Genomic DNA, 19,923 nt, shown 5'->3' with positions numbered 1-19,923 from the left:
GGATTATTGAGCAACGCCGATGGCGTAATGGTTTGAGCATCCCTCTGAATCTGGGAGGTCGGTGTTTCAAACCCTAGCTGAATCATACCAAAGACTTTAAAATGGTACGTGTTGCTTCCTTATTTGATGCTCAGCATTTAAAAGGTATGGAGCATGGACAAACAACCATTAGTTGGTAATAATAGCGAAGGAAGGCTTTAATGGGCCTCATGGCCTCCTCCTGCGTCAAAGTTTCGTTTTGTAGAACGCATGTTATGATAATATCAGAGGGATTAGCAAGATTCGTGAGCAATATGCATTGTTGTTCTTGGCTAAAATAGTCATTGTTTTCTTGTATGTGGGATAAAACAGGTTTAAAATCACAGTAATTTTATTTTTTTTAGTTAGCTCGTTGTTCATTAAAAGACAAGTATTGAAGTGTATGATTGTGTGTAATTGTCGAAACATTTTTTTAAAAACAAGCATTCTGAGTATTGTGCTGCAATACATGTCCCCTACCAAAGTTCAAAGTGCATTTGTCGAATTGTCGAAGCATTTTTTAAAAACAAGCATTCTGAGTATTGCGCTGCAATACATGTCCCCTACCAAAGTTCAAAGTGCAATAACTTTGTCAAAAATGATCGAATATGCACATTTATGCACGGTTGATGCTGGTTTTTAAACTTGATCTGCGTTATGCTGAGGCACATGTGTGTACAAAATTTTGTTAAAATCAGCCAATGTTTGGTACAGTTATCGTACGAAAACCAAACTGTGACAGACGAACAGACGGATCTAATTAAATATGCAAATTTATGCACGGTTGATGCTGGTTTTCAAACTTGATCTGAGTTATGCTGAGACACGTGTGTACAAAATGTTGTTGAAATCAGCCAATCTTTGGTGGAGTTATAGCACGAAACCAAAGTGTGACAGACGAACCTCATTAAATATGCTAATTTATGCACGGTTGAATGTGGGCGCGGATGATGTGAGACCGGGTTATCCTGACCGGGTTATCCTGACCGGGTTATCCGCGGACCGTGGAAGCTAGGCTACTTCTGACGCGTACTGTGTATACTGCTAAGAGGGCAGAGTATCAGATACATATTTAAAGAAGTATTCACGCAGATTATACGCACAGAAGCATATGGTAAAGTGACACTCCAACCTCCCTGGATGTATTGTTGATTTATTGGTAAACGATGTGAATTCAATGTATTCTTGCCTGATATGAAGAATTGTGTCAATGGAAACAAAATTCAGTGAAAACGTTTTTGACTTGATGCTTATTCTAGGAAAGCATTTTAAAGAACACTCCACGATTACAGCATATTGTACACAAGGAATATTAACAGCTTTGACTTACCGCACTCCAAATTATAGTCCGGAAAACTGATGGGGAAATTACCAAGGGTTATTTACCTCCAGGTTCTGAATCGTTCCCAATCACTAATTACCTCAGGACGGGCTCACCTGTGATTCGCACTCGGGACTTCGATTTATACACCTCACAGACAGGTCAGCAGAAGCAGGAGAAAATACGTTGTTTTTCAAGATCAATGATCGATGTGTATTTATACGTTGCTCGGCTTGGCTCCGCCCCTCCTGAAAGAGCGCGCTGTGTCGCACTTTTCACGTTCGCGAGACGAGGCTGAGGGCGCGTGTTGCGGCTTGAGGAGAACTCTAGAATAAACAAAGTGCCATAACTTTGTCAAAAATGATCGAATATGCAAATTTATGCACGGTTGATGCTGGTTTTCAAACGATCTGAGGTATGCTGAGACACATGTGTGTCACGCCTCGCCTCGTTGATAAGCCCGCAAGGTCGCTCCGTGCAGCGGCCTGCACGTATTGCACTGTGTGAATTATATAAATTATTACCAACTCACGGTCTGAGGTACTGGCGATTCAAGAGATGTCCATTTTTTTTCTTTTTCGTTTAATTAATGATATCTGCCAAACCACGTGCCCTATCGCAAATTCCAAAATGACATTTTAGTAGACCGACATGCTGAACAGATTTGTGAAGTTTCCCCTCAATTGAATCAAAAATGAGGGAGCAGCTCAGTTTTAAAGGTTCATGCTTAAAAACATCATAACTCTGAAACCATGTGATGCATGACGTCATGCTCAGTGACTTTTTTGTTCGTCATGGTTATGCGATTCTGCCTGCAAAGTTTGGCCTCGATCTGTTCAGCCGTTGCAGAGAAAAAGGGGTTTTCGTGTTTTCACGAAAAACAATATGGCGGCCGAACCACGTGACCTGTGACGTCATAATTACCATTAAAATATTCTAGAGACCGAGTCCCTCCGACGGTGAAAATTTGATCTCAATCGGTCCAATTATTGCAGAGAAATTGGTTTTTAAAGGAAATTAAAACTTAAAAAGGCACTGAGTTGGATCATCATGAGTTGGAAAATGGGTCATCAGAATGATCAGAATTCCCAAAGTTCAAAGTACCATAACTTTGTCAAAAATGATCGAAACGTCGTGAAGTTCGAACGTGATCTGTAACTTATCATGAGGAAACCATGTGCCAAGTTTGAAATCATTAGCATTAAGCGTTGAGAAAAAAAAGTCCGGAAAACTGTTCTTTGCGTGATGGACTGACGGACAGGAGGGACGGCGTACACCGGTAGGGGACTAACAAGGAGAAAAAGACAAAATGTCAAAGCCCTTGTGGTTTAGCAATTTTGCTGTACGGCATTAAAGGTCGCCAGTCGGCCATCTTTGGTCGGATTACAAAACAAAATGTTTTGCATATGTACAACAACAACAACAACAACAACAACAACAACAACAACAACAACAACAACAACAACAACAACAACAACATGCATTTTAAGGCCATTTCCCTGCTAGAGCAGGGGTTAGCCTTGCTGTCCCCATGACAATCTTCTCCATCTTGCCCTATTTTCTGCATCTCTCCTTGTTAACCCCCTTGCCCGCATGTCTTCTTCCACCATCTTTGGCCAAGTCTTTCTCGGTCTTCCCCGTCCTCTACTTCCTTCTACATTCATTTCCATCACTCTTCTCACCCAGTCACTTTCATCCTTCCTCAACACATGACCAAACCATCTCAACCTGTTCCTCTTCACAACATCAATCACAGGCTCTATTCCCATCATTTTTCGCAATTCATCATTTGTCTTCCTCTCTCTCAACGATACTCCGCACATCCATCGAACCATTCGCATTTCCATCCTTTCCAACCTTCGTTGCTGCTCTACGTTCATTACCCATGTCTCGCTCCCATAAATCATAACACTTCTCACACATGCAGCATACACCTTTCCCTTCAGCTTCAACGACACTCCCCTCATCAGCACGCCACTCAGTTCCCGAAACTTCTTCCATGCACATCTCACTCCAGCAACCGTTGCCGAGTCTGATCCACCTTCTCCATTCAGCATGTCTCCGAGGTAGCAAAATGTTTTCACACCTTCCAGCTTGACGCCGTCTCCAAGATCCAACTCAACATTTCCTTCATCTGCAGCTCCCTCTGTGCACACCTTACATTTGAATGTAGCTGCCACACTAGTTAATGACCCTCTCAGACCACTACATTTTTGATGAACCCACTCAGCGCACATTGTACATCGAATGGAGTTCACTCCGACACCCTTCCTGCACACAGCACAGGGCCACTTCCCAGTTCTTTCCACCTCACCACATGCTTTACCACTTGCCATCACCTTCGTCTTTCCGATATTCACCTTCAGACCTATCGTCTCCATACATTCCTTCCACTTGTTCATCTTCTCCTTCAGTCCATCCATACTTTCTGCAATCAACACCAGATCATCTGCATACAACAACTCCCACGGTAAACCCTCCTTTACGTTCCGAGCCAGCACCTCCATCACATATACAAATAGTAGTGGACTTAGTACCGACCCCTGATGCACTCCCACCTTCACCTCAAACTCACTACTGTTCCCGTCCTTCGTCCTTACAGCTGTGCACGCTCTTTTGTACATTGCCATCACGACTCTGATCAACCATTCCTCCACTCCTAACTTCCTCAATGCCCACGTCACTACTTCACGTGGAACCCTATCGAATGCTTTCTCCAGATCAACAAATCCAAGAAACAACTTCTTCCTCTTCTCCATGTTCTTCTCCTGCAACTGCCTCACAATAAAAAGGGTGTCTGTCGTTCCTCTTCCTGGCATAAATCCAAACTGCATTTCATCAATCTTCACTTTCTTCCTTATCCTCCTCTCCAACACCCTTTCCAATACCTTCATTCCATGCTCCAATAACTTTATCGCTCGATACGAGCCACAGTCCAGAGGGTCACCTTTCCCCTTGTGTAGAGGGACGAGGGTACTCAGTTCCCAACCCACTGGAATGCGGCCTTCTTTCACCACCAGATTGCAGATCTCTGTCATTCTCTTCACACCCCAATTTCCCGCTGCCTTCAATATATCTCCCACAACTCCCGTCGGCCCTCCCGCTTTCTACTCTTCATTGCTTTAATCGCTTCCTCAACTTCCTTCTCGGTTATCTTCTCTGCCGGTCCTAAAACTGGGTTACTCTCTATGTTGCCATCCCATTCATTCTCTGCATTCAAAAGTTTTTCCATATATCTCTTCCATCTTCCTTTAATTCCATCTGGGTCCACAACGATTTGTCCCACTTCATCCTTCAAGCAACTCACCCCCATCACATCACACCTCTCTTTCGCTATCTGCTTTGCCATCCTGAATACCGCTCTCTGACCCTCTTCCAAATCCAAGCGTTCTCCGAACATTTTCCGACATGCCTCCTGCGCCTTTGCTACCTCTTCTTTGCAGCCTTCCTGGCTGCCTTATAACTTTCATGCTCTTCCTTTTCTGCCCCAGAACCCTTCGCCTTCTGCCACTCCTTGAACTTCTTCCTCTTCTCGTCAATCTTCTTTCCAACTTCATCATCCCACCACCATGTTTCCCAGTGCCTCGGTGGTCCTTTTGTCCATCCACATACCTCACCAACGGCTCCCAACAGACTTTCTTTCATTGACATCCAACCACTTTCAAGCTCAACCACAACATCCTCTACCATACTCAGCCTCTCTTTTAATGCCTCCCTCACTGTCACCTCTTTCAACCTCCACACCTTCATTCTCGGTTGGTACTTCACCCGCCGAGCTCTCCTCGCACCTTTCAACCTTATGTCGCAGACAACCAAGTGGTGCTGTGAAACAGCCTCCTCCCCTGGGATCACCTTTGTGTCCCGGAGGTGCCCCCTATCTCGCCTACGCACCATCAGGAAGTCAACGGTTGTCATCGACCCACCTGACGTGTACATGTAACAAGCTTATTATCCTCTTTCTTGAACTGAGTATTACAAATCAACAAATCAGCTCCATCAGCAAACTCCAAAATCCTTTCACCTTCTCCATTTCTCACACCATATCCGTAACCCCCATGAACTCCCTCAAAACCGTCCATACTCCTTCCCACATGGCCATTTAGGTATCCTCCTACCACAACAAACTTCCTTATCTTTCACGTTTTCCATCAGCTTCTCTGTTGCACACCAGAACTTGTCCTTCTCTTCATCGCTCCGACCAACCTGCGGAGCATATCCCGAGATGACGTTCACCAAGAGCTTTCCAATCATCATTTTCACCATCATCAACCTTTCACTCACTCTCGTCACACTCACCACACTGTCTACAAATCCTCAGAAAACAGGACACCAACACCATTCACGCCTTCTGGGCACCCTTGCCACACAAACTTGTATTTCTGTCCCTGCCTACCCTTCACCATTCTCACACCACTTCCCTTCCATCTTGTCTCCTGCACACAACATATGTCCACTCTTCTTCTGACCAATACTTCCACCACTTCTCCTGATCTCCCTGTCATTGTCCCTACATTCCACGTCCCAAACCTCAGAAAACGATCTCCACGTCGGGCATCAGACTTTTCGTCGTCATAAATGGAGTGATTTCCACCCTTGCTTCGATCGGGTTCCCCACCTTGAGTTTTGACGAGAGGGAGTGGTGTCCCCCACGGGGTACTTCGGGCTGTACCCTGCCCATATCTCGTTGCAATTGTCATGGTTCTGTTTTTGAGGCAATGTTTTTATGGCCGGATGCCCTTCCTGACGCCAACCATTTTCGTCGCCTCTTACGACACGCAGGGATACGGTGTACCTATTCTAAACCGGGGTACACATCGGGTCACAATACACTCTCATGTCTTGTCTTTGTGCCAGGTTTGGACAAAATCGGTCCATGCATGTCCGATAAATGGTTGGGGACACGTTGAAGTAACAAAATGGCTGCCAGTTGGCCATCTTGGATCTGATCTCGAAAACAAAATGACGTGCATATGTAACCCATCATTCCTTATCTGTTTGCCAAGTTGTAACAAGATCAGTAAATACATGTCTGATAAATGGTTGAGGACGTTTTCAACATTTTGTTTTTTACAACTAAAATGGCCGCCCGTCGGCCATCTTTGATTGCATCGTGAAACAAAATGATGTGCATATGTATACCGTCATCTAATGTCTTTATGCCAATTAAGTCTTTCAGGACTCGCACAGACAAGTAGGCACAACATTCATCAACCGGATTATATTGAGGAGTTTTATTGAGGAGTTCTGCCAATGGCAAGGTAAATCAAACGGGAAAAACGATGGTTAACCAGCTTACATCAGGGATATCTGAAAGAAACACAATGACAGATCATAATCATCTCAAGTCATTATAATCAATGAAACAATTTATAATAACAATCTCATGACGTCCCATCACACCTTTACATGCTATGGTACAACAATAAACATCGAACTTACATGATGTGGCCACGACCAGCACGTTATTCACACGGGATGGACAGAGAGGGTCAGACTATACAGGATGACCGTAGTATCTCTGTAGTGTGGATATCAACCTGTATAAACCACACAACAGTTACAGCGTTTATTATCTGTTATGCACACGAAGTCTAAACTACTCAATCACCATCGCCCATCACTGAGGCGCACACAGTGATGCTTTATTACTGATCGCGGTTTAACTACGAACATTTGATGCCGATTCTCAAGGTAAAACAAGTGCATCAAAAACGGGGCTGTCTGGCATTCCCACAATTTAACGTGTAATGTTACTTCATTCCATATATACAACAATGTACATCGGGTATAACAATGTACGAAATGGACCCTCAGTGGCATCTTACCGCAAGTGGTTTACAGTCTTAATAAGCGATCATGTAGTTTATATGACTGATCCATTCGGCAAGCAACATGGCGTACTACACACCATTACGGTGATTGCATGACAACAGGTGATCTGGTTTAACATCGACGTGTCGCTGTATATATCTTGCAAGTTGACAACCATTTCACATCCCACTTCTGACACCCACGACACAGTATTGGCCCACACGTCTCCATGACACCACATTTCAACACGACGCCAGAACAACCACAAATAAATCACTGAACAACCATCATTCATACCCCCCACAACAACATCTCCGCTCGTTTGGTATTTACAATGAGGCAAAAATAAAACTGTTACCATACACAGTTTGGAAAATAACGAATTAATCCCCTTTCTTTGAATTGCCCCAACAACAAACCGTCCAACTGCCACCCGGTCAGGCACTTCCTGTCCCCGGAGCGGCACTCTGTTACGTCATATCCGCAGAGCTATTTAAAAGAAAGAAAGAAAGAAAAGAAATATACAACACTAAACCGGCCTGTCTACACCAAGTATGCACAAAATATGTCCATACACGTCTGAGCTATGGTTGCGAGCATACACACGGGCGGACAGACGGACGAGACCCAATCCATAACGCCCTGTTTCGGGCGAATCCCAATGGGCGGTAATTAAATCCTCTTGGTTAGCGTGACGTAACGCGCGCGTCATAATGCTGCTTCCGGGTCCAAACACAAAACAACTGGAGCCAAAACCACCGCAGTGTTGCGTTCCTGAGTGTGTAAATAGATCAGAAACCAACCAAGAACGGTCTTTCTACCGATTTCCTGCTAATGAAAAACAAAGGCTGAAGTGGCAACATACTACTACTACAAACAACAAACAACATACCACTACTACTACAACAACATACTACAACTACAACAAACTACATACTACTACTACAACAAACTACATACGACTACTACTACAACATACTACATACAACTACTGCAACATACCACATACTACTACAACATACTACTACTACTACTACAACATACTACTACTACAACATACTACTACTACAACATACTACTACTACTACTACAACATACTACTACTGCAACCTACAACATACTACTACAACATACAACTACTGCAACATACCACATACGACTACAACATACAACATACTAATACTACAACATACTACGACTACTACAACATACTACTACTGCAACATACAACATACTACAACATACTACTACTACTACAACATACTAAAACATACTAATACTACAACATACTACCACTGCAACATACCACATACTACAACATACTACATACAACTACTGCAACATACTACAACAACATACTACTACTACTACTACTACAACATACTAATACTACAACATACTACTACTACATACTACTACTGCAACATACTACTACTGCAACATACCACATACTACAACATACTACTACTACTGCAACATACAACATACTACTACTACAACATACAACTACTCCAACATACCACATACTACTACAACATACAACATACTAATACTACAACATACTACTACTACTACAACATACTACTACTACAACATACTACTACTACAACATACTACTACTACTACAACATACTACAACATACTACTACTACAACATACTACTACTACAACAAACTACATACTCCAACAAACTACATACTACAACATACTCCTACTACTACAACATACTACTACTACTACTACTACAACATACTAATACTACAACATACTACGACTGCAACATACCACATACTACAACATACTACATTCGACTACTGCAACATACCACATACTACTACAACATACTACTACAACTACTCCTACTACAACATACTACAACATACTCATACTACAACATACTACTACTACTACAACATACTACTACTGCAACATACCACATACTACAACATACTACTGCTGCAACATACCACATACTACAACATACTACCACTACTACTACAACAACATACGACATACTACTACTGCAACATACTACATACAACAACAACATACAACTACTACTACAACATACTACATACAACTACAACATACTACTACAACAACATACTAATACTACAACATACAACTACTACTACAACATACTACATACAACTACTGCAACATACCACATACTACTACAACATACAACATACTAATACTACAACATACTACTACTACTACAAAATACTACTACTGCAACATACCACATACTACTACAACATACTACTACTACTACAACAAACTACATACGACTACTACAACATACCACATACTACTACAACATACTACTACAACATACTACTACTACAACATACTACTACATACTACTACTGCAACATACCACATACTACAACATACTACATACAACTACTGCAACATACCACATACTACTACAACATACTACTACTACTACAACATACTACAACATACTAATACGACAACATACTACTACAACATACTACTACTGCAACATACCACATACTACAACATACTACTACAACATACTACATACAACTACTGCAACATACCACATATGACTACATACTACTACTGCAACATCCTACATACTACGACAACATACTACAACATACTACTACTGCAACATACCACATACTCCTACAACATACTCCGACTACTACAACATACTAATACTACAACATACTACTACAACATACAACAACTGCAACATACCACATACTACAACATACTACTACTACTACAACATACTACATACAACTACTGCAACATACCACATACTACTGCAACATACAACATACTAATACTACAACATACTACTACAACATTCTACGACTGCAACATACCACATACTACTACAACATACTACAACATACTACTACAACAAACTACATACTACAACAAACTACATACTATAACATACTACTACTACTACTACAACATACTACATACAACTACTGCAACATACCACATACTACTACAACATACTACTACTACTACTACTACAACATACTACTATGACAACATACTACTACTACTACAACATACTCATACTACAACATACTACTACTACTACTACAACATACTACTACTGCAACATACCACATACTACAACATACTACTACTACGACAACATACGACATACAACTACTGCAACATACCACATACTACTACAACATACAACATACTAATACGACAACATACTACAACTACAACATACTACTACTGCAACATACCACATACTACTGCAACATACTACAACATACTACTACAACATACTACAACATACTACTACTACAACAAACTACATAATACAACATACTCCTACTACTACAACATACTACTACTACTACTACTACAACATACTAATACTACAACATACTACAACATACTACATACAACTACTGCAACATACCACATACTACTACAACATACTACTACTTATACTACAACATACTACTACTACAACATACTACTACTGCAACATACCACATACTACAACATACTACTACGACTACAACATACTACATACAACTACTGCAACATACCACATACTACTACAACATACTACTACTAATACTACAACATACTACTACTACTACTACAACATACTACTACTGCAACATACCACATACTACAACATATTACTACGACAACATACTGCATACAACGACTGCAACATACCACATACTACTACAACAACATACTAATACTACAACATACTACTACTACTACTACAACATACTACTACTGCAACATACCAAATACTACAACATTCTACTACTACTACAACATACAACATACAACTACTGCAACATACCACATACTACTACAACATACAACATACTAATACTACAACATACTAATACTACTACTACAACATACTACTACTGCAACATACCACATACTACTACAACATACTACTACTACTACAACAAACGACATACTATAACATACTACTACAACTACAACATACTACATACAACTACTGCAACATACCACATACTACTACAACATACTACTACTACAACATACTACTACTACTACAACATACCACTACTGCAACATACCACATACTACAACATACTACTACTACTACTAAAACATACAACATACAACTACTGCAACATACCACATACTACTACTACATACTACTGCAACATACCACATACTACTACAACATACTACAACATACTAATACTACTACAACATACTACGATTACAACATACTAACAGTACCACAACATACTAATACGACGACAACATACTTATACTACCACAACATACTATTACTACTACAACATACGAATACTACTGCAACATACTAATACTACCACAACATACTAATACTACCACAACATACTAATACTACCACAACATACTAATACTACCACAACATACTAATACTACTACAACATACTACTACTACAACATACTACTACTACTACTACAACATACTACATACAACTACTACAACATACGACTACTACAACATACTACTACTACTACGACTACAACATAGTAATACTACAACATACTTATACTACAACATACTACTACTACTACTACATACTTCCACTACAACATACTACTACTACAACATACTATTACTACAACATACTACGACTACTACTGCAACATGGTTAACCATGGTTAACCATCCATACTACTACTACTACCACTACCTACATACATACGACCTCCATACTACTACTACCACGACATACATACTACCACGACATACATACTACCACGACATACATACTACCACGACATACATACTACCGACATACATACTACCAAGATACATATTAGCTGCATGCAACTACGACAACTACATACTTACTACTTACAGACTTACTACTTACATACTTACTATCTACATACTTACTATCGACATACTGCCTTCACACTACATACTACTACTACTACTACTACTACTACGACATACTACATACTACTATGGCAACTTGGCACTACAACTACTACTACTCCACTACATACTACTACCACTTCATAATACCACAAAATACTACCACTACCTCCATACATACTACCTACATACTACCTACATGCATACTACCTACATACATAATATCTACGTACCACTAATACCACTACATAATACTACTTACATACTTGCTACACAATACTTACTACCTACATACATACTACCTACATATACTACCTACATATACTACCGACATAAATACTTCTTACATTCTTACTACCTACATTCTTACTACCTCCATACATATTACCGACATACATATTACCGACAAACATATTACCTGCATACATATTACCTCCATACATAATACCGACATACATACTACCTACATACATACTACCGACATACTACTACTACCACTACATGCATACTACCTACATACATACTACCTCCATACTACTACCTCCATACTACTACTACCACTACCTACATACATACTACCTCCATACTACTACTACCACGACATACATACTACCACGACATACATACTACCACGACATACATACTACCAACATACATACTACCGACATACATACTACCAAGATACATATTAGCTGCATGCAACTACTACAACTACATACTTACTACTTACCTCCTTACTACTTACATACTTACTATCTACATACTTACTATCTACATACTGCCTTCATACTACATACTGCCTTCATACTACAGACTGCCTTCATACTACATACTACTTTTATACTATTAAACATATTATACATATTAGAAAAGCAGTTGGCCATATTGAAAAGTGTCACAGGCTCCATTTTCGTGTTTGGACCCGGAAACAGAATTATGACGCGGCGCGTTACGTCACGGCTTACCAAGAGGATACTGCTTCTGACTGTTTGATGACTCTGTTTCTTCAAATTAATTAATTCAGAAATTGACGAAACAACAAAAAACAAGAAAAAGAGCAATCAGAGATTGCAAACCCTCACCAGGATGTATTTTCATACATATTTCATACATACATAACATATTTTATTCCCCATGGAGAGTTTTTACAATGAACCATGTCTCAATTTTTTCGATGCAGCGCTTTCGGAGAAATCGAGGTGCAACGTTTTTCGGTTTTTCCAAGATGGCGACCGAACCACGTGACCTATGACGTCTTCATTATCATTAGAAAATTATACAGGTGGAGTTGCACCTATGGTGAAAATTTCCTGTCGATCGGACCAACGGTTGCAGAGAAAATCATATTTATTCTGTGTGGACAAACAGACAAACGGACTCAAATGCAATATCCTCTCCTCAGGCGAGGGTAACAAGACCGAAAGTCCAACAGCGACAGAGCTGGGCTTGTAAAATATTATAAACCACAAACACATATGATTAGCTTTTCAAACAGTCGTTAATGCTTCTTAAACAAAGAAATTTGGAGGAATCCCGACATCCGTGAGGTGGGTTTGGTTTTACTTGCAGAACTGAGCGAAGATCTACTTTAATCTATATACCCCACAGGAATGGAGGTGTGATCATTTACCAAGCAGCTCGCTAGCGCTTGCCAAGCCAGCCATTCCTTAACGGTTGTGAATGGAGTACTTGCTCGATTGCTTGAACCACTTAGCGATCTCTCCACAAGAAACTTGGTAAAAGAACACACACCCAATGTTATTGAGACCCGACCATAGATCGAGTGTAATCTATATATCCCAAAGAGGAATGACCATTTCTGCAGCTCCCATAGTGAGTGGGTGTAGGCCGACTAGTAAATTAAAATGTTGGTCGGTGGAGTCAGTCGTTGTAAACATCATAGACGTTATCAAGTAACGGACACAAAACTGCCGCTACTTTAGTTTAATATGTAGAAGATTATATATTTTCACTTCCAGGACGTTTTCAGTCACGACGAAAGGATTAGTGTAACGACTAGATTTACTATAATATTAACGTTATATTTCGAAAATGATATTGCCATTAAAAAACTGAGGCGAATTCCTTACTTCTGCGATTATTAATATTAGTGCCAAACACAGCTCATATCATTGATTCATGAACCATACACCGCTTATCATGGCATCATGAACCATACACCGCTTATCATGGAATCATGAACCATACACCGCTTCAATCCACTAACTTTCCATTCACGACATTGGGATTAAAGTATTATGTTTATATTGTGGTGCTGTGCACACACAACTCGTGTGCCAAAAAGGTAGGCCACAACGCGTGGTACAAACGAAAGCACTTTATTACAAGCTCGCACATCAGCACTGGGCGGGCTCGACCTTCGAGCCCACATATATGTCCCGAGGCCACGCCTTGCCCACGGGCGTGGCCGATCGGCCGAAAGGCGGGGCATGTATCTCAGTTCCACGCCCGGACGCTCGCGCCACCCACTGGTGCGCGGAATTATTGATCATTGTGCCCGCCACAATATTTACTATATTATTATTATTATTACGAAAATGATACGACTGACACGATACACTACTATATAAAGCAACCTGAGCTTAATTTGTCCGTAGCGGTCCGAAGGTGAGGCATAACGCCTAAGGCCTATATGTACCGTTTTGTTGGAAGAGACATAACCCCGATGCTTTCGATATTTGATGATCATTTTACCAATCGGTTTGTTTGTGTTTCACACTAAATGAAAACCGTAAAGGTAGAGCATGGCGATTGTGATATATCGCAGGTTCGACGATATGTTCGGCATGAACGGCATATAAATCAAATTGGCAGTGTGCGGAGAGTCAGCTGCCGTACCACCGTAATGACATCAGAAATAATCACATCACCCTGTCATGTGACCAGAGCCTCAGCTCTGATTGGTAAGAGTTTGAGGGGACATACATACATACATACATACATACAGACTGACAAACACTGTTCTAGATGGCTTTGCCCTATGGGCTACGCCGTAAAAAAAAACATTCATATCTTGATGTCGAAACTTTTTTTTTTACCCCCCGCCCCCCCGCCCCCCCAATCCTCCCCTCCCTCCGGCTCCGACCCCCACTCCCTCGTGTCATGTCACCTTGCAACTTGCATCACGTATTACTGTGACTGTTGTGTATAAGTGATTCTTTGCAAAAAGAGGAATACTTTGAACCTTTTATGTAATTGATGATGTCATTAACTGGAAAATACAGTGGACTCTCAATTAAGGCAAATAAATAGCCTTTGAGATGAATTTTGATAAAATGGAAAAATGTAAGAAAAAGAAATAACAATAAAAAATTATTTGCAATTATCTTGTCAAAGTCTGTTTCAAATGTTTTTTTGAATGAGAGTCGAAGGTACTTCATTGAATTTTTTTTCTTTTTTTTTCTGTATGCAACATCGAGGAAAGACTCGTTTTGTCTTTTGAAATCGTTTTATTACAAAAAAATATATAAATATATATGCCAGTTGGTAAAGGCAACATTCAATACAAGTAATGGTAAAAGGACATAAACAATATAACTCCTTGCTGTGTCTTTCCTCCAGCTCCTGGATGGAAAACATATCGTGGGAACTTTCTGTGGGAAATATGACACAGACACAGAGCGTGTACCTGGCTCCCAGCCTGTCCTGGTCCCAGGAAACATACTGACCATTAAATTCCGTTCTGACTACTCCAACGAGGAGGATTTCACTGGATTTGAGGCTCATTACACGGCTGTTGGTAATGGCTCCTCCACATTGAACTGTTTGGGAGTGGTTGGTTTAAAGTTTATCGAGTATGATCTTGAGCTATGTATTCATAATAGGTATTGGTTGTGCCTGCTAATATGGGATGGTGTGGACACGTGCTACTATTTGGTGGGAAAACCTTATGGACCTAACTTGGAACTGATGTGCAGATATTGATGAATGCATGGAATTTGCCAACGATGAAGAAAGATCCTGCGACCACTTTTGCCAAAATTATCCAGGCGGCTTCTACTGCTCCTGTCGCCATGGTTACCATCTCCATGATAACAATCGAACGTGTACAGGTATTTCTAACTTTTCTGCCTTAACCTGGACACTTTTTATCCACTTCATTCTCTATATTGGGCATTATATATTTGTTTGCACAACATCCTCTGCTTTTTTATTGGCATACTCTCCTTTCAAACTCATTGCAAACCTTTTATTTGAGGGTATAAATTACAGCAGGACCACATTGTTGTTGTGACAGTCATTGATTCGGAATGAAGGTGCAGTTTATACACAAATTTGTTGAGCAATGATGTTGTAGTGGGGGCTCATAATCTTCAGAGAGCATCCAGATGCTCGGAGCAAGTCTTGAACGGTTTTATCGCTAAGAAGCGACTCTGGAAAAGTCACCACTCTGTCAAAATGTGTGGAGATTTGTGGTGAGTATGGGAATTGAACCCACACAAATGGGGCAATACTCCAAGGCTTGCACTGTCAATAAAACAAGGCTGAACCCACACACTACTCCTCTAGCAAGCTGCTTAAACAATAACATAATAAATGTATGGATTGGTGGTCATGCTAAATTAGAGTGAAGCACGGAATCAAAGAATCACAAATTGACATTTAAAAAACCAGCAACGGTACCCGCCCTACGGGCGTGGCTTCAATTGGGAGGGCCAAATGAAAAGACTGGTGTGCACCTGTGTTACGTCCTTGTTCAGCAGATCTGTATTCCTCGGACTGCCTCCGAGACTGGTGTGCAGCTGTGTCACGTACTTGTTCCTACCTCCGATAGTCCTCGTCTAGCCTAGCCTTCTTTCTTGCAACAGCTTCCTTGGACGTTTTCGTTAATGAAGATTTACGTTTGGGGCGCATTTTAACGGTTTATCTGAAACGGTACCCGCCCAGAAGCACGTACTAGAGAAAAGAAATCGTTTGGGCAATGGCCTCTCCAATATGCGATGTGTTCACGGTTGAATGACGTAACGTCACGTTTGTGACGATGTTTTCATTGTGACGATGTTGTGTCGATGTTTGTGTTCACGTTGTGTTTGATGTGACGGTGTAAACTTAATTTCGTAATGTTTTTCGTTTTAATTTTAGTAATCGTGTTATGAACGTTTAATGTTCAATGAACGTTTTATGAGCGTATGAGCGTAATGATCATCAAATGAATGAATGAATGAATGAATGTATGTGAATAATTCACTGCAAAGTGAAAGACGCCTCAGGACTGTCACATTCGCAATCGCTATGTCGTATGTATTCCCAATACTACGTGTTTCCTTCATTGTAACAACTACCACGTCAACAGTTAAAAGGATTTTGAGCCGATAGGTGTTATGGCCCTGGCAAGATCGATGGAGACAGCGATCTGTTACCTTATACACCGCCCAAATAGCTATGTGGAATTCTCTCATGTGGAGATTAAACTCACGTCATTTGAGCTTTGGCCGAGGTCATTATTTACTTTTAATGTTTATATACGAATCAAAAAGAAGATAATTGGTTTTGGGTCTCGTGGGATTGTGAGTTGGAGAGACGACCGTGATGGCGGGGAAGGGGTTGGCATTCTCTCAAGCAGGGATTCAACCCATGTCCTTATATAGCATGATATTTCATGATATTTGATATTTTGTTCATATTTTTGATATTTATAAGGACATGGGTTGAATCCCTGCTTGAGAGAATGCCAACCCCTTCCCCGCCATCACGGTCGTCTCTCCAACTCACAATCCCATGAAATATACGGAAAGGATGACCCAAAACCAATTATCTTCTTTTTGATTCGTATATAAACATCATATGTTTTTGTCCGAGGTCACCGAGTCCGAACGGCGCAGCCGATCGGTGCAGCCTTGTAGCAATCGGTGCAGCCGTTTGTGCAGCACCCGGGAAAATAACATTATGCGGGAGTCCAAACCTGAAAATACTGGAGGCCAAAGCTGAAATTGGAAAAACAATATAGCCTATTTTACTCCCAGGGGACCCAGGAATACCCACCGAAAATATCGTTGCGATCGGTTCAGCCGTTTTTGCGGTACCTTCGAACGGACGGATGGACGGACAGACAGACAGACAGACGGACATTCGGTGAATTATAGTAAGATAAGATCCAATGTAGAGTATATCCATAAGTTTTCCATCTCCTCCCAAACAACCATCACACAAAGTTGAAAATAGTACCATATTCATCGACAAAGACCCAAGGTCAAGTGCGTGGTCCAAAAAAAATTTTGGACAAAATAATTTTCATTATTGACATCAATAAATGCCCAGACAAAGCAAGTGTTAACTATTCTTCACGAGGCTTGGAGATAAGAGATGAGACTGCTGATTGGTTGTGCAAGGCTCGGTATACTGTGATTGGCTCCTGACATGTGATGCCTATATCCACCCTTACTATACGAGCTTGTTTCCTCTTCTTAAAATTTCAAAATAAAACATTACAGTTACAAACTAGAACGGCACTCAGTAGAGCACATACCTCCACCAGGCTGAACAGTTTACGTTTTGTATCCCACCGATAGGTCAGATCTGGATCTGGACCTGGACCAAAATCTAATCGGCTTGTTCTTGTCGTCTAATCAACTCATCCACTAGTTTTGTCATAATCCGTCCACACCTTTTTCAAATATCATGCTATATGTCGTTTTGACCACATCTCTCAATGGTGAAGAATTCCTTAAATAAAAAAGTAGTGTGCGGATCTTCACCAAAATGGAATTGTTTCTTCCTTATCATATACGCAACGGGTCCACCAATTTTCTTCCGAATCTGTCCATAACCTTTTGAGGTATTGTGCTATATAGTCATGGAATCTATCATTGCGTCTGATGCCGTCTTTCGTGTTTTCAAACAGTCTGGTCTTTGACCGTAAATTTTGATTCCTTCTGGGTCACTCATCTCTGGACATGCTTCTGCTCCTCTCTCAGCATTTGTCGGAGGCCCTCAATGTCAAACAAGAGGTTAGGCATCAGCATCAACCATAATTTATCCTGGGCTGACTACATAGCAAAGCTGGCCTCCAAAAAGCCAGCTGCAGACTTGGCATCCTTTTTTGATCCAAGTCTTTCCTTGGAAAATCAGAGCACCCCAGTCTACAAGGTCTTTGTCTATATCGCAATGGGGTACTGTTATCCGCTATGGGCTGGCTGATTCTATGGAATGTAAAACTCTTAAAATTATTGGAATCAAATTATTGGAATCTCTTGTGATTAAGCCAAAGCAAGGGTTTATTCCTCTCGGATTGCAGGCAGGTCCGGGGTCTCTCTGTTTTCTACCATCTGTTCTCTGATATTGCTCCCCCTGCTCTCTGTCCTCTAACCTTCTCTATCTACTCCAGGATGAACACATTCTTCCAGTAACCCTTCCTGGTTAATGTTTAAAAATCCAGGCTGACTGCACACCTCAACTCTTTTATTCTTCACTGCTTCCATCTATGGAAGCATTTTCCTCAATCTGCCTCACTATGGAACCACTTTCCTCACTCTCACTCTTCCCTCCAGAGCTTCAAGCAAGCAGTGCTCAGCCATCTCTTTTCATCCCCAATTCTGACTCATGATCTTTATTACCCCCATTAACCTTACTTGCTAATTTCAGTGTTTCTTCCCCTCCTCCTCTTTTCCTATTAATTCATTCCCTTGTTAGTCCCCTACCAGTTTGGCTCTCCGTTTTTCTGTCCGTTTGTCTGCCTATCCATCCATCTGTCCGTCTCACCTGTGGTTTCCAGACTTTTTTTCCCCCATACCCTTTACCATATTCAACTAAAACTTGGTTCATGGCGTTATTATGATAAGTTACAGAAACTGCAACTTATTCTGTGGCTTTGTATATCTAAAACAATTTATCTTACTGAATATGGCTCACAATTGCTGGTGCTTGG

At 40.9% G+C, this 19,923-nt stretch overlaps 1 protein-coding gene across 1 annotated transcript in view; it reads left to right on the top strand.

Moving 5' to 3' along the window:
• Window positions 1–15,599: 15,599 nt before the first annotated feature.
• The window catches only part of LOC137425049 (mannan-binding lectin serine protease 1), a gene marked incomplete at its 5' end in the record, with an annotated part of 114,556 nt that continues 110,232 nt past the window's right edge, over window positions 15,600–19,923 (top strand). Inside the window, 2 exons of the mRNA XM_078775287.1 lie at window positions 15,600–15,798; window positions 15,977–16,111. Of these exons, the coding sequence (XP_078631413.1) occupies window positions 15,600–15,798; window positions 15,977–16,111 (334 nt within the window). The remainder of the gene's footprint in view (window positions 15,799–15,976; window positions 16,112–19,923) is intronic.

The sequence above is a fragment of the Myxine glutinosa genome, chromosome 4 (genome assembly GCF_964187855.1).
Source record: "Myxine glutinosa chromosome 4, kmMyxGlut1.1, whole genome shotgun sequence".
Lineage (NCBI taxonomy): Eukaryota > Metazoa > Chordata > Myxini > Myxiniformes > Myxinidae > Myxine > Myxine glutinosa.
This window is presented reverse-complemented; position numbering and strand designations above follow the sequence as displayed.